This window comes from Anser brachyrhynchus (assembly GCF_964034855.1).
Source record: "Anser brachyrhynchus genome assembly, chromosome: 6".
NCBI classification, from domain to species: domain Eukaryota; kingdom Metazoa; phylum Chordata; class Aves; order Anseriformes; family Anatidae; genus Anser; species Anser brachyrhynchus.
In genome coordinates this window covers 19393011-19416686 of record NC_137700.1, presented here as the reverse complement: position 1 = coordinate 19416686, position 23676 = coordinate 19393011, and the positions used below count along the sequence as shown (strand labels likewise).

At 36.7% G+C, this 23676-nt stretch overlaps 1 protein-coding gene and 1 long non-coding RNA gene across 3 annotated transcripts in view; one reads left to right on the top strand and one right to left on the bottom strand.

The window, feature by feature from the left end:
* LOC308197309 overlaps positions 1–23676 on the top strand; it is a 90999-nt gene that overhangs the window by 12380 nt on the left and 54943 nt on the right. The window lies entirely within an intron of this gene.
* MYPN (myopalladin) overlaps positions 5349–23676 on the bottom strand; it is a 63470-nt gene continuing 45142 nt past the window's right edge. For both annotated transcript variants that reach the window (XM_080597440.1, XM_080597441.1), the window contains exons 12-19: positions 19091–19312; positions 18410–18559; positions 17397–17476; positions 16715–16841; positions 15037–15244; positions 14170–14335; positions 12183–12316; positions 5349–9989 (exon numbers count right to left, since the gene is read on the bottom strand). In XM_080597440.1, coding sequence (XP_080453566.1) covers positions 9820–9989; positions 12183–12316; positions 14170–14335; positions 15037–15244; positions 16715–16841; positions 17397–17476; positions 18410–18559; positions 19091–19312 — 1257 coding nt within the window. In that variant the 3' untranslated portion in view covers positions 5349–9819. The remainder of the gene's footprint in view (positions 9990–12182; positions 12317–14169; positions 14336–15036; positions 15245–16714; positions 16842–17396; positions 17477–18409; positions 18560–19090; positions 19313–23676) is intronic.

Genomic DNA, 23676 nt, shown 5'->3' with positions numbered 1-23676 from the left:
CAGTAACAGATTTTTTAAGTCATAAATAAAGTGTTTTCTATGATATGTCCTCACATGCTACCTTAAATCCCTACTCTAGGAATTACTTACTAGTGGCTTCCTTGCCCTGAATGTTCTATTGCTTCCATCACAGTCCCGGCAGAAAAATGAACTAGCAAATGATGTTTGCTTACCCAGTTTTACAGTAGGAAGTGTGTTTCCTGTACCCTCTGAAAAACAGCCTTTGAAGATGAGTTTGGTTTAAAGGCATAGAGCATTCTTGCAAAGCAGTTGAGTTAATTTCATCCCTGCTGATGCCCTGAATTGTCTTTTGTTTGTTTGCTTACTCCTTCTGCTTTGGAAGATAGAGGGATCTGGGCAGAAAGGGCAGAAGAGGAAAGGAGTTGGGAAGGTTAAAAAATGAGAAGGAGCAGGACAGCTGGAGAAGCAGATGTGTTTGTAGCAGGATGTAGAGTCCACAAAAGTTTGACTGCAGATGCCTGTTGTGATGGCAGCAGACTGTGAAGCTGAAGGGTACTTCTGCTGGTGCTGCTGATGGGAGTTTCCAGAAACAAGCCCCTTGCTAGTGTTAGCCATGTGGGAGGAGAAAAGGAGCTGCTGTCTCAGAACAGCTGTTAGTGGATTTCCAGCAGGGAAGGCTGGCAGGTTCCCTGCTGGCTGCTGCCGTATCTTATATTTTAGAATTCTTTCAAATGACAAATGAATAGCTTTGATAGAAGCTATTTTCAACAACTGAGCATCTTTCAATGAAAAACAAAAGCAGCAATAAGAACTAAGCTCTGTTTTGGGGGAGGGTGACTCTGCCACAGGAACAGTTACATACAAAGACCTGACCTTATCATTTGCCTTCTCTCAGAACTGCCATTGATATTTTGCCCTTGCTCACTGCCCTGCAGACATTTCCAAAGCCAGGAGTCGGACTGTCTCTGGAGTGAAAGCTGCTGGGACAGACTTTCAGGTCTAGGTTAAGCAAATATAGAAGAGGCAACGTATATTCTGAGCAACTTTCTCCCTTAAACACTGGTATTCTGGTGTGTTTTTTAATATATATTTTAGCCTTTCTAAATGTGGTAGTAAGTAGTGGTAATTTTTAAAATGTGGACTTTTTCTTATTATGAATTACATTAGCTCTTTATTGGCACATAGAAAGTGTCCTTTGGCTCTGTGCATGTGGATTCAAACTTTTGGGAATTTGATGTTGTGTTCACTGATTTCTTTGCAGAAATTTATAGAGAGAGACAATAGAATTAATTGTTGTCCATCACATACCCAAATTAATACAGTTGGAATTTCACTTACTGTTAAGTGTTCAGTTTATGTACATAATCAATACAATCCTCAAATAATTAAATGATGTGCCATCTTGTACTACTTTATTAGCTGTAAACTTTGGGCAGAAATTGTATCACTTGCACTATTTGCACAGCAGTGGGTTTTTCATCCTGAAGCAGGAATACAATGCAAATAAATCATGCAAGACTCAGCTTAGTGAAAGATAGCTTTCTTAACCCTATATGGCAAGGATAACACAATATAAAAATATACATACCAGAGTAGGATAGAAGAACAGTACCAATGTGTTTCTGCACTACTGGCAAGTAATTTGATTTTGTGGGATGTGACTGCAGTTTATATGTAAGTTATGTAAAAGTATGTGACAAACCTCTCTCATCCGGTTTTGTTTCTTCCATGCAGCATTGTAATTTACTGTCTACTGATAGTGGTCTGATGATAGAAATAATTACAATAATAATGGTTTAGTATGCAGTGAGTGATTAAATGGTAGTAAGCTCACATGAAGAGCAGCAAACTAACATAAAAGTTCAAAAATGTGTGGTCATATTACCTAAAATTGTTAAGAATTGAAACCAAAGCCCTAAAGAGCACTGTGAACACTTTGTAGATCAAGTCATTGCATCAGTCTCTGTTGAATAGTATGATCCCCATTCTCTTAGATTTGGTTGTTCTAGGGAGAGTTGAATGCTTTATTCTCTTTAACTGAGGTGCAATCTATTAATAGTAATTAGTAATGCTGTTAGTAACTAAAATGTGCTTTTACGTAACGGTGCAGTATTTTTGTTTCTTGGGATAGTGCGGTGTTAAGCTGAAAGTTAGGCTTTCTAATTTACTACAGCACTTACGGCAGCAGAATAAGTTCTTTATAGTGTGTAGATAGCTGTCTCTCTATTGATTATCTGTCAAAGCTTTTAGGGAGGTGTAATGGGGGCAGGGAGAAATTTAATTATTCAAAATTATTTTTGAAGGCAATGTGAATAGCAGATATTCTCCACGCTGGTTTGGACTCCTCAAACTCAAGAACTATTTGGGAAGTCATTTGTTTCTTTTCCTAGCTTTCCTTTACAAATACTTTAGTGAGACTGTGAAAGGTAAACTTGACCATTTAGCTTGGGTTTGATTGTTGCTCCAGTAGATTTGTTCCCCACTGGCTGTTTGATGCTCCTCAGATAAGAGCAGTGACCCTTTTTCTGTACTAGACTTTTAATAATACAGACATTTGAAGCCCCTTCCACTTAGATAATTTTTTGCTTCCAGTAGGTCTCCAAATCAAAGAAAAATGTAGATGGGCAGAGCTTGGTGTGTTCTTAGAGGCTGAGTTTTGTCTGCTCATAGATTTCTGTCCCACTATACAGCAGTGCAAACCTAAGATACTTCTACTTTTAATATCAGTACATAGCAATTCTAGAATCACATTGTGAATACACTGAAGATGAGAAATGCTTGCTTCATTAAATATTTGCTGCACGCTAAAGACATACGTGTTTCACTATTGAAATTCAGTACACAGTTCTAATGAACTGTCTGTAGGAAACTAACCTGTGTTCTTCTAGAAGGTTCAGACCGCATTCCAGGGTTTTCTCTTTGAACTAGTTATAGGTGCTCTTCTACAATTCTTTGAATCGTGTCACCCTGTTTTATCAAGGTGGCCAAAGTTATTTTTGAACTCAAACTGGAGTGACATTTTTAACAGCAGTGACTTTTCAGTGCTGGAAATGGAACTAGGGTAGCATGTTCCCCAAATGTATGTTAGTAACTAAAAATCACTGGTTTATTTGTAACTATTGAGGTTACCAGTGGATATGTATTAGCTAATCTTATAACTTTAATTTATTCCCGCTTTTTAAGATTCTTTTTTCTATCTCCCCATTTATAAGGAGCAGTCCATCTTGTACTATACACACATATGAGGTAAAGCTCAGTTCTTGACTGGAATTCCTAAATGGTGCTGCAGTACACGTTATGAAAAATAAAAATGTTGCTAACCTTAGTTACAGTCTTATAAAGTCAATGACATCGCAACATGGAGAAGCATGAGTATTGTTAGATTGTTTAAATATTTAGCTAAGTTTCCAATACCTTGTTAAGTAGAACATCCTTGGTGAAATCTTCATTGAAGTCCCTATTGCAATTCACTAGGCAAAAATGGCAATTAAACAATTCCTATCATATTTTTATATTCCAAAATATGCTTCTGCCTTATGATAATGTTCACCCTTGCACTTAGGTTTCCATCTATTTTGCTTAAGCAATACGGATGCAGTTTTCTGTAATTTAAGATTGGATTTATCTAGATTTTACAGATTCAATAAGAATCTTCAGAATAAGATAAGAATCTTCTTTTTGCTCTACTTATGTTCAGCTGTTGTATCTCTCCAGATATCCAGACAGAAAAACAAATGTACTGAAAATAAAGACATGTTTATTCATTGGAGAAACAGTCCTCTGCATAGATGTAACAGACACTGATTTCACCCATTACTTGTGCATTTAAAAAAATAAATATGTTCTTCTTTAATTAAATTTCAAGAAGATATTGCTTTGAAAAAAAGCAAACCCCCTGTATATTAAAATGTATTTTCTACCAAATAATACATTTTAGTATTTTGAATATTAATATTTTTCTAATTTGCAATTCAGTTTTCATTTCTACAGAATTAATCATGCAAAGTATATTTTAACTTTCATAGGATTTGGTCAAGATGTCTGCATATGTAACTCCAAAGAATAAAGAGAAGTTCATGCTTGAGTGGCTTCCCATAGTCCACAGTGCATAGTCAGTTTTTCAAAATTTCAAAATGTCTTCATTCTTTTTCCATTTCTTAAAAAAAAGTCACATGGTGCTAAGGGATTATATAATCCTGAAGAGTCTGTTTCTGAACATAATTTCACACTGATATAAATAGAGAACTCCACTTAAATTCGTAGCACGTATGGCCCAAGATTTCTTTGTATTATGCAATAAATGGTTCTTTATAGTAGACTTGAAATATAAAGGCATTAATAAAAGCAGCTTTTGCTGCTCAGGGGAAATGATAACATGTTGCAGCTGCTTTAGCTCATGGAACTGTAGCTGAGCTGAAATGGTCTTAAGAACATTGTCTCTGACCTAACAGATATAGATGTACCTAAAAATCAAGCCATGCAGGAATAGAGAAACATGGTTAAATGGGAAAACAAAATCAAGACCAGCAAATGTAATAGAACACTTCCTTTTTTTCCCCTGTTGTTTTCTATGTCAGGGTTATAAGATCCAGCTTCCTTGAAGTGTTCATTTTGCATCTGCTGCTCATTTAAAATGCATTCCAAAGTCTGATAATGGACCCTTATACAAAGAATATGCATAATCATTCAAGTTGAAGACAATTATCAGGAAGAGTGAAATTTGGTGTGGTTTGTGTCCTTGGTTGGCCTTCATTCAATTTTCACTTATTAAGTATTGGATATACCGCTAAGGGTTGAGAAAGTAAGTTCTGTATAACATTATCCAGTGCCTACAGCACAAAGAAACTTCTGGGAGCTTTGGTTTATTCCCAGTAACTGGGTATTTCAGGGAGTGTTGAGTGGGGGTTGGATGACCAGTGTGGCAGACAGATTGTACAAGAAATTTTGAGACACCATGGACTTCAGGTATGACAGTCTGTAAGAACTATATACCCAAACATAGATTTGGGGGACTAATTCTACTAGATGCTGATAATCTGACAAGTCTGTTGACCTTTAAAACATGCAAATTGTCCAAAAGACTCCTTGGCTTTTGCTCTGGTTGCCCTGAGAAAACTTGATGGAGGGGCTGCAGTTATCACATAAAGAAAACATAATTTAAAACGAGCAAACTGATATTAAGAAAAAAAATAGCAACTGCATCTCACAACTATATGCTAGAATCATGTCTAGGATATCTCTAACTTGATGGGTACTGTATGATTTTCTTCTAAAAAATGTAAAGTCCAATTCCATTAATGTCATCGGCTGTCAAAGCCAAGTTCTGAAGAAACTTCGGGTCTTGTTCCACACTTTCTCAATTATTTGAACACATCAAGGACACACTCTTGTATGCAACTCTGAAGCATTTATTTAAGTTCAGGTGAGATGAAGGGAAGTACATTACTAAACAGTCAGGCGTTTGTTTATTTTTTCCATTTATATGCATTTAAAATGTCCTTTAAAACTGATATTAACATTTTTCTTTCCCATAGAGAATAACTTTGGATCAAAAAAATAAAAAATATCAACTTTAATCAAGAAAAACTTATAAAATAGAATTTTAAGGCTCAAAGTGAACATCTATGTATTGGAAATAGTAAGGCAATTAACAGTGAATCACTTCTTCAATATTTAATAACTAAAGTGTTTCATTAGATCTTGCTAATCATTTTGTACGAAGACATTTTCCAGAAACTAATGCTTTTTTACCATTGTAGCAGTAAGAACGTGGTTCTTATAGGAATTCTCATTCCAGATTTATTTCTTTGCAGTATCTATCATTACTGTAAACAGTTGGAATTGGCAATTGTTTACATGTTAAATAAAAGACTGCAGACTTGGCTTTTTGTATTCTGAAGTGTGCTCTCCTCTTCTCATGTTAGTGTACGTGAGGCATTCAGAAGGTATGCTCCACCTTCCATATGGAAGCAAATGATCTCAATCCAGGTGTTTTAAGGCAAGAAGTCTGTCAGTTCAATGCAGACTGCTCTATGATGCTGCTGAGGACAGGGTCTGTACCAAGGTGGACCAAAATTTTAAAGCCAAAATAATACTTTAGCCTTCTAGAATTACAACACAGAAATTGTGATTTCTGATATGGTTTGAAATATATGGTGCCTCTGGTCATATACAAAACCAGGACTAGAACAGATCAAGACATTAAATAAACCTACAAGATTCTGAATCAGAAAATGACCTGTTATTGAAAGTTTACAAAAATAAGCATTTCTATATCTTATTGATATAATGTTATGCTTCACATTGTGGTGTTTTACTGGATTTGTGGAAGATGATAGCTAACTATGACTTCAGTAAAGGCTCTAACATTGATTCTTGTTGTTGTAGTAGCCTGCCCTGAATAAGAGAATTAAATACCATGTTAGCGTGAAGTGTGAAATCAGCTATTCAATTGAACAAAACAATGAAAAGACAAGCTGTTCAGGAAGAGAGCACAACTGTGTAGTCTCTAGTGCGTCTTGACACAGTATGATACCTTCATGGCACATGAACTCAAACATCAAGTTTTGTGAAAACTCAGTGTTGTCTCTTCTGCTTACACAAGTGATTTTTCCCCTTGGCTTTTCCATCAGTCAACAAAAGCATCATTTGTGCATCTTCTTTGTGATGAGCACATCAGTATTACTAATTAACAGCATTTACATCCATTCACATAAGCTTCCTTTACACACTTATTTTATGGGCTCAGTATATGCAGAAGAGAAATGTGTTGTAGCAGTTAATGAGCAAAAATTAATGACTACAGACCATTTGGGACCAGATACTGATTTTGTTTGTGTCAGATGCACTGAAAGTAATTCTACTGACTTATGCATTACATGGGGAGGTATGGTAGATAAAGTTTTGATCTTTTTGTTAGTAAATACCGTCATGAAGATAACGTTATAGTTCAGCTGACAGATTCTGGTCACCCACTCTCTGTAGCCTATTTCTCAATGGGACTTCTGGGGCCTCTTGTTGAATGACTAAGGATTAATCCTTCTTATACAGATTTTTGGGAAAAGTCTTTCAGTAGTAGCTTTTTGTCTTTCCCACCTCCAAAAACAAATGTGTGTGCATTTTAAAAAATTGTGTACCATTTAACTTCCAGCTTGTCTGTTCAGGTTATAATGATGTAAGGCAGGAGATATTTCAATGAAATCATTGAAAAAATCTCTCTGTGCACATTGTCCTTTGATTTGTACCAAGTTCTTGGGCATGTTGTCTGATGTTATAAAATGTGAGAATCACTGCTAACATCAGTAATATTAACAAGTATGATTCTAGCACTGGTAGCCAGGTATTTGCTAGTAATAAGTACTACTATTCCTTTCTTTTATACTGTGTAAAGAAATCAGGTATCAAGACTAGTGGAATATATCACAGTGAAAAAGGAGAAGCTCGTGCTTCTTAGTTTCTACTCAGTCAGTAACTTAATCTATACAGGATATTCAGACAGGCAGTGGAAAGTAAAAGAATTTAGGAAGTATAGGATGATTTAGGTTGGAAGGAACCACAGGAAGTCATCTGGTCCAACCCCTTACTTAAAGCCAGGCAAGGGGGCCACAGTGGAGTGCTAGACAGGAAAACAGCTCAACTGAGCCTATACTAGGTGGAAAGCCTGATGAACAATATCCGGTTTTGAATACTTTGGATCAAAATTCACTTTTCAGTTCTGTCATGAAGTAATGGGAAGACCAGGGCTGTAGATGGTGGTTGAACATTACCTTTTGTGTCTTAATTTCCTCTCTTCCCACTTCCCAACAGCACTGGATTAAGTAAGCAAAAACTAAAAACTTCCCTTGTATTATTTTCTCAAGAGAAGTTACTGACATGGGAAACTTTAAATTTTGGGTTGCCCAAATTTGACTCACTCTAGGTTTAGCTTTCGAATCCCTAAGCCATCCTAGAAACAAACGGATTGGAGGAACAATGGGTTCTCTATCCTGGAGACCCACAATTTGTCTTAAATTGGGCATCCCATAACTGATGTCACTTTAATCAGTGTATCACTTTTAATAGCTAGTAGTTTTATTTTGTTTGCCAGGGAGGAGATGCAACATCAGCAACAACTGGCATTTCTGCTTTCCCACTGAAGTCACTGTACCTTGTTTTGTCGTTCAGGATAGGAGTATATCTTAGCTTCCTGGTCTGCTCAGTCTGGGCTGAATCACTTGAGATTTCTAGCAAAGGCACTGAAGTTGTAATGGTGGTTTTGTGATATGGTCTCCACTCAGACAGGAAGTGGAACACTACTATAAACTCACTTCCCCTGAACCCTTAGGGGGCCAACAGTTAGTGACATCAAAAGCTGTTTTTGTAGGAAACCAAGGGGTGAGAGGCTTTCTCTTTCTCAGTCTCTGGCTACTTCTAGTGTTGGTTTGCTCTCAAGATAACTCCCCTTTTTTTTCTTTGCATTTGCAATTTTTAAGTTACAATAAGTATTGAAAAAAATCCAAATGAGATCTAAAATGATAGTATCTGTTAATTTTTCATCTCTGAGACTTTGATCAGGACTTTGTTGTATACACTTCAGCCATGTTGAAAGCAGGAAGCAAGAACTGCTTGAAAACAATGTCTAAAGAAGAGAGATAGCAATAACATAAAGGTGCAAGAAACCATCTTAGATATTCCCAGATTCTAAGTGCTGTACAACTGTATAGATGCTAAATGAATTTAAATCAGTTGTTGTGTTCTTAGCACCTTCTGTTGCACCTTCATTAAATTGCCTTATTTGCTATTATTAGATACAGTAGGGCTTTTTAGCTCTTTGTACATAACTGTTGCTTGAATTCATAACTTTTTGTGTATTAACGGAATTTTCTCTGTCTTAATAGTAGACACCACGCTTGTGATTGTTTCCTAAATGATGGTGAAATCATTTAATTCTATTGGATCATAATTCCTTTCCAGTTAGTTAAAAAGCAAGCTAGCTGGTAGATACTTTTCTTTCAGTCACATTAAAAATGAGGAGAAAGAGATTGATATTTGCAAACCCTGAAGATAAAAGTTTGATATAATCTGTGTTTAAAGGCAGAGAATCACTATCAATGTAAAGAAAAAATATGAAGCACATCTGGAAAATACTTTCAGCTATGAGTTCTACAGAACATGCTTCAGACTACAGGAAGTTTAGTTTCCTATGTTAGAGTCCTAGGCACGTGTCCTGTACCTTACTTTATGAATCATTACACCATGAGTACACAGTTCATGGAGTACACACACACACAAATATAAATATATAGGGTACGCAGCTGTACCTACATGAAATGCTCTACTTATCTAGTCTTGAGTCCAACAATTCTAAAATTATCTGGCATAATCATATATAAAAATGAGTTACATCTTTTCCCTTTTACTTGTGCTTTGTGATTTTTTGGCATTTTTTTAGAATTACATTCAAAGTCATGTTGTTTACCCTCATTCTGGATTGTTGTTACTGTAGTGTTGATATTTTCACTGGTAGTTTTCCAGCTAAACATCATCAATCCTTAACATGGCTTGCTACAACACAGTAGCTTTAATTCAAGCAGAAGTGGTATTGGCTTTTAAGTGCTGAAAACTATGTTTACTATGTAATTCTTAGCAAACTACACAGTACTGAATTTATTGCACAACACTCCATACCACAATTATCCTGCAGTAAAATACTATGCAAAAGTCTTGTATATGTTACTTGCAAAATTCGCAGCAGCAGTACACTTAATTACAAACAGGTTGCTTGTAAACCTTGGCATCTTGACTTGTACCTCTTTATTTTTTTTTCACAGTTCTAGTATTTCTGCAGGTGTAACTGGAACCATTGTTTGCTTATATCTTTCAAAGTTCTTCACTTTCCACCACCTTTTGAGTTGGGGATGAAAACAACATAGGGCTTTCAGTAGTTGGAAAGGCAGAAAAAATCTCGAGTCCTTGACCAGTAAGGTTTGCATACCGACCACCACCAGCTCGAAGCTTTATTGGCTGTGCAATTTGATGGTGCCACTGAGCTGAAGCAACAAAAACAGAATAGACCACGTAAACATCTAATTAAGTTAAAAATGAAACAACAGAAGCCAATGTACACAAATGAAAAGTTGTTTCCAACATCCTTGAAGAGAGCACAGCATTTTGTTTCCTGTTTTAGGGTCTGTTCCTTCAAATATTATCATCCATATAATTTATGAGATGAGTGTTTTTATTGCAGTATTGATGGAATTCCATCCCTGTACAATTCAATGGCAACACTTACATGGATTTCAGTAAGTCCAAAATTTAATCATTTAATCTTCGGAGCCTTCTCCAAAGCTCTTGCAATTAACAGAAAAGACATACTGTAGTGTTAACAGAGATGAACAAATGGAACATAACTCTGATTTTGTACTATTCCACCCTCTGGAGGGCTTTTTTTTCCTTCCTTTTTTCTTTTTCTTTTTTTTTTTTTAAATAAGTGATTATGGTTTTGATTTTTCTATACTATTTACAATTAGTAATGTTTCTGAGTTTTTTTATAATATACTGAATGAAATGTAATTATATTAACACTTATAGAATCCAAAGTTAACTATTTAATAATTTAGAAGTAAGATGCAACATGTTCCCATATAAAAAAGTACTATTACAATTTTGTGAGAACATTTGGCTATTACATGATAATTAACGGCTATAATTCTTAAAATATTTTACAAAGGGGAAATGAGTAGTATCTTAACCTTTATTTATCCATACAAAACCTCCAGGTCTGCATTCAAAATTGACAGGTATAGAATCACAGAATGGTTTGGGTTGGGAGGGACCTTTAAAGCTCTTCTAATTCCAACCCCACTAGTAATTAAAACAAAAAAGTACAAGTTCAGGCTACGATAGTCTGAGAATAGTTTAGTGTGGGAGACATATAATCTGCATATTAAGCATTGATAGGAAATGTTTATTATCTTTTCATGCTGAATATTGACCCTGTCTTACTGGAAATTTTTGAAAAAGAGCCTCTTTTTTTTTTTTTATTTCTTTTTTTTACCACCCCCAACATGTTTACATTTGAGCCATGCTCTCATTACTGTAGTTTTTTCTTTACGTATGGAATCACAAATTTAAGACCAAACTTTCACTCCCCACTCATTTGAAATTGCACAAAGAAAAGTGGTTTCTGTTACTCCCTTTGGTGTACAAGACTTGCAGACTCTTTAGAAAATAAGTATTGAATCAGGAAACATTTCTTATTTCCCTTCATTTTCTGGCTTGTAGCTTGCATCCTTCGTATGAAAATTTAATGTCCGTCTTGCCACATTTAGACACCTAAGGAATTATTTCTCATTTTGTGTATTCTGGTTTGAATCAGCCTCTCACCAGCCCTGTCTTGAACATTACATTTCTGTTGTCTATATCACCACAAGGTGGCAGAAAACTGACAGAGATGTGTGGGTGACTTGTGGTTATCCCTGATATTAAGTGTTTTTTGTTGTTGTTGTTGTTTAAGTGAGAAATACAAGGTTGAAAACTAATTTTTCCCTTTCAGGGTATGGATATAACCCCATAGTTTGTGCCATGTTTTTTTAATTATTTTTATTTTTTTTAATTATTGCTTAAGTAATCAAAGTATTCTCTCTTTTTTGGGGGGTCTAGATAAATTGCCTTAACTATTACATACATGCTGCATAGATAAAGAGAAATTAAATGACATGCCATAGTTCTTGAACTAAGCTTGGGCCTTCTGAGTCCTGAACCAACACATTATCCTCTCAGTTAGCTTGCATTAGATAGGCAGAGTTTGCATCACACGTGTTGCCTGGAAGAAGGGGTCTATTTTCTGGTGTGCAATGTATTGTTCCATCTCAGGTCAGTGCTGTAGCACTGCTGTGTGTGTGTCAGAGGGAACGGAGTTAAGGTTCAATATGAATACGTATTCATTGTATGTTTACATGTTTAGGGAGGTGGAAAGTGGAAAACAGGAGTGGAGAATACTGTGCAAAACTCCTCTATTTTTTTCTCTTTACCCACCTCTAAACTGATGTGGGAGAGCTAATCTAGTTGTTAAACGGTATCATTCTGCCTCCTCCTGGTGGCCACATTAAAATGAAATCATGTGGTGACTCTGTAATGTCTTATCCATTGCAAAACTGGCAGTTTAAGAACTAAGAATTGGATGAGGGCTGGGACCTGTCAAAGAAAATACTGGTTTGTTTTACTGACTAGTCGATACCTACCGTATATGTCAAGTCTAGCAGTACAAGAGACAATACCAGCTTCATTTTTTGCAGACAAGGTATACCAGCCCGCATCGGCTTTCTTGGCAGGCTGAATCAGAAGGCAGACATACCCGGTTGTATCTTGGTGCATGCTGGGAAAAGAAGTGTTTTCGAGTTAGAATTTCTCAAGAGCACGTAAACTTTGAGATTTTACAGTATGTACGTTCACTATGAAACAAATACACCATAACTTCTATTCTCAAAGAGGTAGCAGACCAAGACCTTTATACTCAATAGGCTTCCTTTCAGTATGGCCCCAGCCAATGATCTGAGTTGCTGAAATCTATTCTTGATCCTCTCAGCTGTGCAAAGCCATGGCGTGACACTGTAAGCTGAACTTTTGTTCTGTATGTGTTAATATTGCAATTGCTTACCGAAGTCCAATGTACTAAACCTGTGCAAAGCTGCTGCAGGGTGTTTTGTCCTGGTTCAGAAGCTGGAAGAATAATATTTGTACAAACTTGTGGTATTTTTCACAACAGTAATCAGAGCCAGTCAGAAGCTTTCTCATGGCACCCATTTGTTTCAGGCATGAGAAAAATGCCTGAGTGGCAAAATCATGAAGATTCATTTGGACAACATTGTAAATGAAACCTGTTTCATTGTTCCCTCCTCTTCCTTTGCTTTTCAGCAATCCAAGGCTTTCTGGCCACAAGTCGCAGGAAAAACTATTCAGTAGTTTATCAGAGAACTGAGGCTCCTCTGTTCTCTAGGCTGTAGCTGGTTGTTTTTATCAACCCAAGCGTTTCCCTCACTAAAAAGAAACAAGTGGGAGATGAGCACATCAGAATACTTGGAGTTGCAGGATGTTCTGAAAATTGACATTTTGCTTCCACACGAACTGGAATGAAACATCAAACCACAAAATTTCAGGTCAAGAGGACATTTTGTGCTCCTAAATAAAAAAGGGAACATTCAGCCTTTGCTATCTGCAGTACATAATTTGCCTTACGCTGGTGACACAGAAATGTAGAAGCTCATGCATGTCCATATCATGATACAGAAAACATCTCTTGGTCTCCTTCCCAGCAGGAAAATAATAGGTGAGATAGGGAAAAGCAAGGAAAATGCTCATTGCACAAATGGATCTGTGTGGAGCCAGTTGAAGGCTTGGGTTTAGACATTCCTGCAAGGGGCAGGACTTTATTAAGTAAAGTTTCCATTCATAGCAAGTGCTGCTGCTGAGCCAGTTTTCTTTACAGGTAGGCTTCAGTGTATGCATGTGAAAATGGCGCTTTTTGAAGTTGATAGCAGAGAGCCAATGACTGCATCAGATCAATAGTTGGAGCCAAGTAAAGTAAAATATTAAAAATCAGATTTATATGAAGGTATAAACCTCAAAACAAAACACGCTTTTTTATTAATCAGAGTCACATACACTATTTCATCAGTTTTTCTTTTTCAAAAAATAAAAAATAGTGTTGTATTTGAATGGAAGAGCTGAATCCAATAAATGTTGCATTTTATAAGCAAAGTATTTGCCTGTGCTTGTGACCAAACTTTATCTGCCTCTATATCTGATGTGCTAAGCTCTCTGTTATCCCATGCTCTGTGGCATTCAGAATCATCTTCTAACTGTTCTGAGTTTGAACTGTTTGAATTCATCTTTAGTTAGAGCTAAACGGTGGGGAAAAAAATGTTTAAAGAGAGAACAAGCTGCTAAAACACACGAAAAATACCATAACGGTATCTTTGATTACAAGATGTTTATTAGGCATGTGACCTGAAAGGTTTATTTCTGTTCTCTGAAGCAGTGGCATGTTATGTTCCATGCCTTTATTCTGAACCGCTCTTGTTCACCTGACAGTGAAGCCAGCATTTTAAAACTTTATGCAGAAGAAATAAATAGTTTTAAGAACACCACCTGTATTAATTGCACAGCTTTTCAGTGAAACAATTGGTCCAGCTGCAAGAAATTCCTAGTATGGATATGATGGTACAGTACCTCATCCTCTCTCTGTTTGATGGGATGGTTTCATTATCCTTCTTCCAGTAAAATACAGGGGGTGGCATTCCCACAACCCTGCACTCTAATCTGACCGGGTACCCTTCTGGAACACCACAGTTCTGAAGCTTCTCCAAAAACATGGGCGCTTTTTTTACTTCCTTTGCTGGAAAAAGAAGAAGAAGGATTGAATACCAGCTATTTTTTTCTTTGTTTGTCATTGAACAATAGGGAAGAATGCAAACAAAAATGATTCTTGTGATATCAAAATAGGTTGTAAATTTTTTATGAGATATTGGAAGGAAAGTGAAATGCCGTGATGCAGCCCCTATAAGAGAACATATAGCAAATAGTATGCATTGAAGAATGCATGCATATATGTATGCATGGGTGTAAACCTACTACCATAGCAGGAAATTAATGCCAGATCAGTGGATTTCAACAGCTTGCATCTTGCAGGACTTTAATAAAGAACAGTATTCATATTTGTATTTATTTTGTTCAAAAATACTTTTTTTTAAATCAATTAAATTGGAACTGGCATCTAGGAGACCTCAGCATATTTTATGAATTCAAACCCTACGAATTCCAGGGAGAGAATTAAGGATATAATTTTGCCAAGACAAGAGAAATAGCGTGATGATGATTCAGAATTCTTAAAGGCCTCTGCTAGTAACAGGACTGCACCTCTCAGCTGAGCACCAGGTCCATTTCTCTCCATCAAATGAGTGTTATAGCCATTGAACTATAACTGCTATCAGTGAATTAACTACTTATACCTGTCTGTAGGAAAACTAAGTGAGATATTTCTGGAGAAATGCATGTAAATAACTACAGCACTCTGACTAGTTTTTGAATGATTCTTACCTACAACAGTCAGCTCCAGAGTAAATGAATTTTGTCCTGCTCTATTAGTGGCAAGGCAAGTATAAGTTCCAGCATCATTTTGTGAGAGAGGATCAATGAGCAGAGAGTGAACTCCAGTCTCTCTGACCAGCATCTTGTGGGTGCCATCTGGTAATACAGGTTTGCCGTTCAGAAGCCATGTCAAGTCTGGCGTTGGTAACCCACTCACCTAACAGAGAGTGAAACAGCCAGAGGCAAATGTCAAACTGACAACTGGATTTTAGTAAATTCATAGGTAAGCCTTTCTTCAGATATCATCTGAATAATGTCAGCTTCTGGGTTGTTTATTTTACTGATTAGTTCTAAAAATGATCAAAACAGAAAACAAATACCAAGAGAAACAAATATATGAAATGCTTACATTTTTCTTAGTCAGAAAGGACAAAGCTTGATTACATAATTAGATTCACAGAAGGCTTCTAATAATCTGCCTTTTTTTTTTTGTGATGATTATAAATCAAAACTACTCAGTTTAACAGACATTTAAAAAAGCGTTCTATACAAATGACTTTGTATTTCAGAAATTTTGATGAAGAATTAAATAGTTCTTTGTAGCTTTTACACTTATATGCTTTATCACAAGATACATATTTTATAGAAAGGTTATTAGACTATTATACTCTTAAAGATCTTTCCAGTAGATAGAAGTACTTACTCATCTCCAAAATATTCCTTTCCAAACACTATTCTACAAACCAGAGAAAGAGGGAAGTGAAACTTGCCTGAACAAAGAGCTGCTTTCTTCCAGGTTTGCGTAATACCAGACATGCTCTAAGACTTCTCAAGCTCTGCTAGGACAGCAGAGCTAAGAATAGTCAAATTCTTTGGCATGCTCCCTAGCAAACTTTATGTTGTAAATTAAGTAGTAATCAATCTTACTCATCTTCAGGGAAGCATTTACATCTGCTCCAAAGCTTCTACTCTGTTCAGGGTAGGAGACATTCTGGAGCATCGAAGAGGTCAGTGTCAGCACTACCACCTTTCTGTCTGTACTACTGGGACATAGAACAGCTACCAAAATACATCAGAGAACGTCAGTTTCTTAATGCTGTTCAATAACTGGAAGCTCACTATGTGTGTGCTCTAATTTCTGACAACTCTGTATTTGGGATTTGAATCTATAAATTGGGATTCTTCAGCATGTGTGTGTGTTAGGGAAGCATAAAATGAGCTAGGCTCTATTCCTTCTTTTTAGGGAGTATTAATCTTCAGTAATTCAGTCCAATACAATGGAAATGCTAGTTTGAACAGAATAGAACATGCTAATTCTCTCATGATTTTGAGCTATTATGGATTAAGTTCAAGAATCTGATAGTACAGCAGGAAGACCTGTCATTCCCAGATGAACTTTTGGAGTTTGGACTGGTGAGGACATGGTGAATGTATTTAGTGATTTGAACAACCCCGTAAGTGAGCCTTCTATTTTTGGGGTTGTATTCTTTGTGTTCTTCGTGCCATACAGCATGTGTTGTACAGAAGTCCCCTGAATCCACTCAGAAAGAATGGCAATAAGCAATAATTTTTAAAAATGAAGCAATAAAACTTCAACAGAAAGTGTTCATGCAAGCAATAAAAACACAAAAACACCTACCAATACACAGATATGAATAGAGAGAAGAACAGAGGAAACTGTTAATACCTTACAATCCAATCTGCAAAGTCGCCCTTCATGTGCTACCATATCCCCTGGAGCCTGTAGAAAATAGGGCCTGAAAAAGCGTTCTTGAACTGCTTCTCTGTCTCCCTCTGGTACCCGGGATCGTGTTCTGCAAGACAAAAATTCCATGTGTGTGTTTGGAAGCCAAATTATTTTACTTTTTTTAATGCTGAGTAAAGAATGAAATTGCAGAAAAGTAGGAACAGATAGTTTGAGCTAAATAAAAGGGTAGAAAGAAATCCACTGATTTACATTGTAATTTACATTGTAATTATTCTATGATTCTATGATTTAATTGTATATTTTCCATTTAGATTGTCAAATGAACTATATCAGGTAGTATCATTGGATTCCCAAGATGACCTTTATTTCTTTTTGCTTTTTTTTTTTTTGGCTGAATTTCATCATGCTAATCCATTCCTTTCCTCTAACTCTACTAAAACAAGTGAAATAACACTTTACATTTAAACTTCCCTGCATCTAAAGATAACTTTCAAAAACATTACACTCTAGAATCGACTTGTTGGGAGGTATGTGCTGCTGTTATTTCCATTTAATGGTTGAGAACTGAAGTGGAGAGTATGCTGAAGTATAGCAGCCAGTTATTTTGAATACATTCAATAAGAAGCATAAGGAGGGTGTGAAGGGTTTTTTTTCCTTTTACCTGTGAGGTTGAATTGTTGATATTCGGCCCCGAACAGGGATACTCTGAACCATCAGGTGGCCTGAACAACTGACTCTTCCCTGCAAATCACAATGGAAACAGAATTACTGGTTGGTTAATAGTTCATTTAACTGTAAAGTATAAATATTTAACATCTACAATGCACTAGGATTTGTTTTTGTTATGTAAGTGAACTAAGTGTAACTACTTTTTAGAAGCAATTGCTTTTAGTGTGTAGTGGAGTGCAGGTGAGGCAGGCGTTTCTTTGGGTGTCTAGAGCAGTGTTTCTCAAATTCAAGGCTGTGTCAATGCTTTTTGCAGCAGCGCTATATAAACCGGCTTAGTGTCTGTCCTTGCTTGTTCATTCCTGCTACTGTGTCTCCACAGGTATTGTCTGCTGCTGTATTTGTATTAGCATAGTTGTTGTTTGTGCTACCACATGGAAACTGAGTATTTGGCTGAAGTATAATTCAGAAAAAAAGTGAAAATTTCAGCTGGAAAACTTGCCTGATCTAGTTGACTGTATAACTAAATAAACAGCTAAGCTAGCACATAGAGTGAAGAGGAGTGACTAGGGGACAAGACTACTTGCAGATGCACATTTTTTGCAGGCTAGATAAAGAATAATTGTGTTTGTTAATGCTTTCAAATTTGATGTACCTATTGGTTTCCCTTTGCTCTATTCTTCCTGCCTGAAATATGATGTCTGCCTTGTCATTATATCTCAAAAGATAGCTGTCTACAACAGGCAGGGTTTCAGAAAATCGGGCAGGGGTTACTCATGTGAAAAGAATATCCTTAATGATTGTGACTGAGATGAGTAAGAACAGGGGAGTAATTTCACCATTCTGCACTATATTTCCCTCTCCCATCCTCTGAAGCATCTGATCTTTGATACAGTCACCACTCAAGGTTGGACTAGGTGGCCTGATCTTTGTTACTATTGACACATATTATACAGAGACAAAAAAAAAAAGCTTTTTTTTTTTATAGAGGAAAATAAAACGCCTTACTTGTGGGTTTGCAGCCATAATGGTATAGTTTCCATCATCATCATTAGTAGAAGTTTCAATATGTAAAGAACATGTTCCATCTCCCTCTCTGCTCATTTTGAAACGTGAGTTTTTCTTTGAAATCTGCTTGCCATCCTTGAACCAATATACCTGATCAGAAAGAAGAAGTGACTTACTCTTGCTCTGTAATCAAATAGCAACTATAAAAATGTAGGTAAGAACACAACAGAAGTTAACAAGTTGCTTGTATAAATTTTAGAATACCATAAAATTTACAGATGGTTTACAAAGTGAAATTGAATGATTCCAGGCTGAGCTGAGAAAACAATATGTCTCCTTTGCACAGCTGAAATTGTCAGGTTCTGTTTTCTTGGCTGTAGAAATTTATTGGTTATCTCAGACCAACTCTCATCTTTCTGAGAAGTTAATTTTGTTTTGTTTTGTTAGGACTTTCTGTTTTTCTTAGTCAGGTGGTTGTGATGCAGTCCATACAGTACAGCAAGGCCTGATAACATCCTCAATAGCAAGTATTGTTACTTGCGCAAGTTGGGGGAAATAATTTGTTTTAAAGCTCTCTCCACAGAATTATGTTCTTCAGAATGTGACTTGCCATAGGGCTGTATAGGAAATAGCAGGTAGTTCATTTTTATTCCTCCGCAGCTAACAGTGAGAATGACCTACCTTGGGAACAGGTATTCCAACAATTTTGCAAGTGAATGTGATAGGAGATCCTTCCATTACCCGGAAATGCTTGAGTCTCTTATCAAAGATGGGTGCTATGTATTTGCCTGTAGGGATTTCCTCATGTTGCACTTCATCATCTGATTCATCCACCGGGGTGCGTTCAAGGCGAAATTCTATTTCGTTCATCAGCCTCTGCTCAAAGCTTGAAATCCTGTATTCCTGCAGAGTGAGAGAGGCACGACTCAGAGCTAGATGAGTCATGTTCTATGGTATTTGCAGTCATTTGCACTTTTAGACTAATGCTAAAATGAGTGAAAATAAAAAAACCTATGCAAACTAGGACTTACTGAAACAGTCTGAATTTGGTCTGCAGGAACAGATTCTCACTGCATATGAAGTTTGCACAATTTTACTAATGAAACTGAATGCCTTGAAAGGCAGCAAAAAAAAATATCAAAAAAGTGAAACACAAGCGCATTAAAACCCTTAGAAGATTTAATAGATGGAAAACTATTATATCCCTGCATAAACGACCATTTCCATATAACATGATGTTATTAGGAGCCTCCTCCATAATGCCCTAATGTCAGGTAGAAGCGTCTCATTACTTAGCTGAGCACTGTTCTGCATGAAGATGCCTTTTGTCAAGACCAAGAAACATTTGACCAGATGTTTCCTGCTGTAACATGTGAAACTTCATGCCAACAGCCAGCTTCAGGTTTTGACACCAAACCTGTATTTATCCTGTGCATGCTAAAGCAATACAGATACACCTGAATAGCTGCAGGAATATCTTACTCAAGTAATTAAAAATTACTTGTGGAGAAGTTACTACCATGTGTAGGCCTTTAGCAATAACCACATTCTTTTTTTTAGACCTGGTTTTGTGCAGTTTGTGAGTCCAGAGCTTGCATTCTGGCTTCTATTGTCTGACCACTGACATTTCTGAGAGCAGGCTTCTGTTTTCTTCTATTCCCACAGCAAGCACAGATTTTCAGAATCTCACATTATGCTGTCAGATATTGCTGTTATGATGGTGGTTTTTTTTTCTTTGTTAAAGAATTGATTAAAGAATCATCAAAAATTCCAAATTATGAGAAGTATATCCCTGATTATTTAGCCACTCCATCATACTTGTGATTGTGCTTTTGACCAATAGTTCCCAAGTATTAAGAAGCAAAAGTAGAGAAACATCAAAAAATGTTAGCTAAAGATGTCTTTGAATTCTTCAGGAGTCCGTGGAGACAGAAGTGCCCAAAGGTTGAGAGGTTGCAGGGGAGTTCTGAGGAGATGGGGTCTAGGGCTCAGCATGAGAAATGGAAAGGATTAACATGACAGCCACAAAGCCTAAGTAAAAAAGTTGAAAAATGCTGCGGTGGAATAAATGCTCTAATAATATCCATCTTTGGTATTGTAATGGTAGATGTTGTTTAACACTCTCAATCTAAAATCTTTTTTTTGGGGGGGGATTGTTGTAAGGTCTGCTCTACTAATGTTAGCTATGGTAGGAAAAGACAGATAGTTCAGGGTAGGGAAGAAAGTACTTTATGAAAGAACTGTTTTTGCTGGAAACTGAGCCCTCCTTCCACTCATCCCAGTTTCTCTGATGCTGCAGGGCTATTCCTTCCACACAGCTTTGGAGCACTGCCTGTAATTGCCGTGTAACAGCGTTCACAGGGAGCTCCGGTTGCTGGATCCCACCTTCAAGATACCTTCCTTACCCATAACACTCTCTCTCCACTCTGACAGGGGACAGGCTGTCGCTGATACTCTCTTCAAATATACCACTGCGAGTACAGCTTTGCTAAGAGGGAACTTTAGAGCTTGCACATCTCTAGAAGTGTGCAAGACATGCACCAAAGGGGGAGAGTCGGCCACTAGATGGAACCGTCCACTTTCCTTGTCGGCTTTTGTTCGCTCTGGGGGCTGGCCAGCAGCTGATGATCAGCAAGCAGCCTTATAAAGTTTCATCCTGTTGAGCTTTTTTTGTTTCTCACAGCATGTCTCAGCAAATCACTTTAATAGATCAAATTCTGATATCAGTTAAGCCAGTGTAAAACCGGAGATTCTCTGATTTCTAACCAACCAGTGCTTGTAGTGGTTACACTGGTTACAGTGTCCTAAGGGGAAAGTTAAGCAATCAGTCTTTTAGCCTTGATGTTGAGAAAAGTTGTGTGTGTTTTTAGGAAGAATCAAGTAAAAATCTGGGAGTATCTGCTTTAAGAAATATCCCTGTCACCAAAAGGTACTGCAGTCATATTTTGTTTCTAGAATCTGCCATAAATTAAGGAATTCAAACATAAATGATTTGTGGTGACCGATGTACTGAAGAACATATTTGTAGTTTGGTTGTTCTTCCACTTCTTTGAAAGCTTTTAATAGATTCCTTCTTGTTGTTTTAGATAGTTCTTGACAGCAGAAAGCAAAATCTGTGGCAAAAAATTGCACCTGCTCAGAAAGGATTGTCTCGAATCTCTGAGTTTTCCAATAAGACCTGACTATACTATATATAATTCGTCTTAGAATTAAATTATTTTCAGTGATTTCACATATTGTGTGGCCTTTGGAAATGTGGAGGCTAATTAAGGACTAATTAAGCTAGGGGTAATCTCTTCCTCTCCCTTCCTTTCATTCATTTAATGAATCGTAATGTAATAAAAGGTCAGGACAGTATAGCAAATATGGTACAGATTCTCATTTCTGCCTGCCTAAACATGTTACTGCTTTTTGTGTAAGGAACTTCTCAAAAATAATGTAATTATTTTTGTATATTGGTCCTATAACAGCATATTATAAAGTTAAATACACTGCTTTGCATGTATGTTTCTCATTTGTCATATCTGAGCACTTTTTAGCAGTTATTCCCTTTGTGAAGATAAGCCATTTTTCAAGTGTTTACAGGGCAACAGAGCTGATGGAAAGAGAAGGTGAGGTGACCCACAACTTCATTACCTCAAAAACTAGATACAGTAAATCCATGACAGCTTTATACTCCAGAAGGGCAACTCTGAACTCAGATGAGAATAAAATGAATGCAATAGTCTAGAAGATTACTAAAAAAGCAGTAGTCTAGAAGACTAAAAAGTGGAAGAGGGCTTTTGCAAAAATCAGTTCCTTTTAGTTGTTAAGTACAACCTAATTAAGAACAAAGGTAGAAAAAGCAAAGGGCCTGTCTTCTCTCACATAGAAAACAAAGACGCAAAATCAAGAAGAGAGCAGATCAGTTATTTACTGCCCTGTGAGCCTTACCAACAATTAACATCGTTATTTTATAGCAGTACACAAATCTGCCACTAGACCATCTTAGTTGTGTACAGTTGTGTACAGCTGGATTGAGCTTAATACGTGTTAGAAAATATTGAAGTTAGGTTTCCCATAGCCTAGAAGTGTTGCCTGTGTGTTGTGTTTATACTTTAATCTTAGCCCTTTAAATGTGATTAGTGTGCATATATATGTTTATTTAAGTTTACACACAAATCAACAAAACTAAATTAACATTGTTATAAAAATTGTTATAAAAATTCTAACACCAACTTTCATAGATTGAAGGTGTTATACCACACTTCTTATGAAAAACAGAAATCTCTGAAATAAGGGGAAATACATAGTCATAGAATATAATCTTGGAGATTTTGCTTGGTTGGTAGATTTCCTTCTAGGCTTAGCAAGAACAGAAAATATTTGTTAATATGGCTTTCTGAAGAACTGTTTTTATCACGTAAGCCATAAAACTGTTTCTGAACGTAATTACATAAGTGGAGTAGGGCAAAGTGTTTGTGGTTGTGTTTCAGACAAGTATTTCGTAAAGTGTCACACAAAGAACAAGTCAATTTGATTGCTGGGTATGATGTTAAAACTAGGCTGGAGTTCAGCACACTGAGGAGACTAAGGCAAAGAGTACAAAGGTTCAAGCTCTGTTTCTGGGTAAAAACTGTAGGGGGCCAGCTGCATTTTGGCAACTTTTCTGGAACATGATATTTTTACAGACTAGAAGCCATGGAAATTACCACAATCATAAAGGTTAGAGGAACTTTAGTTGAGTGTTGATTCTCATATACCATATAAAAACATTATTCTGATCACCACTCATTGCCAATTCCAGACAAGTTTCCCAGTTTAATCCCAGTGTTGTAACTTCTACTAGATTGGCTATTTGGCAGTTATTCCAAATCCAGTTAGCAGTTTATCTAAGAAACTGACATATATTTCATCTCAGTGTCTATTTCTAAGCTGTAACACTCCTTGGCTTTAAAGTCTGATCTAGGCTACTCTGACTGAAGTCTTCTGTTTAGTTTGGGTTCTTTTCTCTCTACCGCCACACCACTCCTCCGGCAATCAGGATAAAAATACAACAGATCCAATGTGCATGCTTTTCTTGCTTTTCTTCATATATCATGTCCCATGCAGAGATAGCAGGGAAGTAACTTATTTCTTGCAAATGAATTATTTTGGGTCTCTTACATAGCATAAGGCCTGAATATCATGCTACCGATATGTAAATATCAAGCCCCTGAAGAGACTAGGAAGTCAGTTGTGGTACACAATAGATGATACTCAAAATACTATTCAGCTCAAAGTGACTG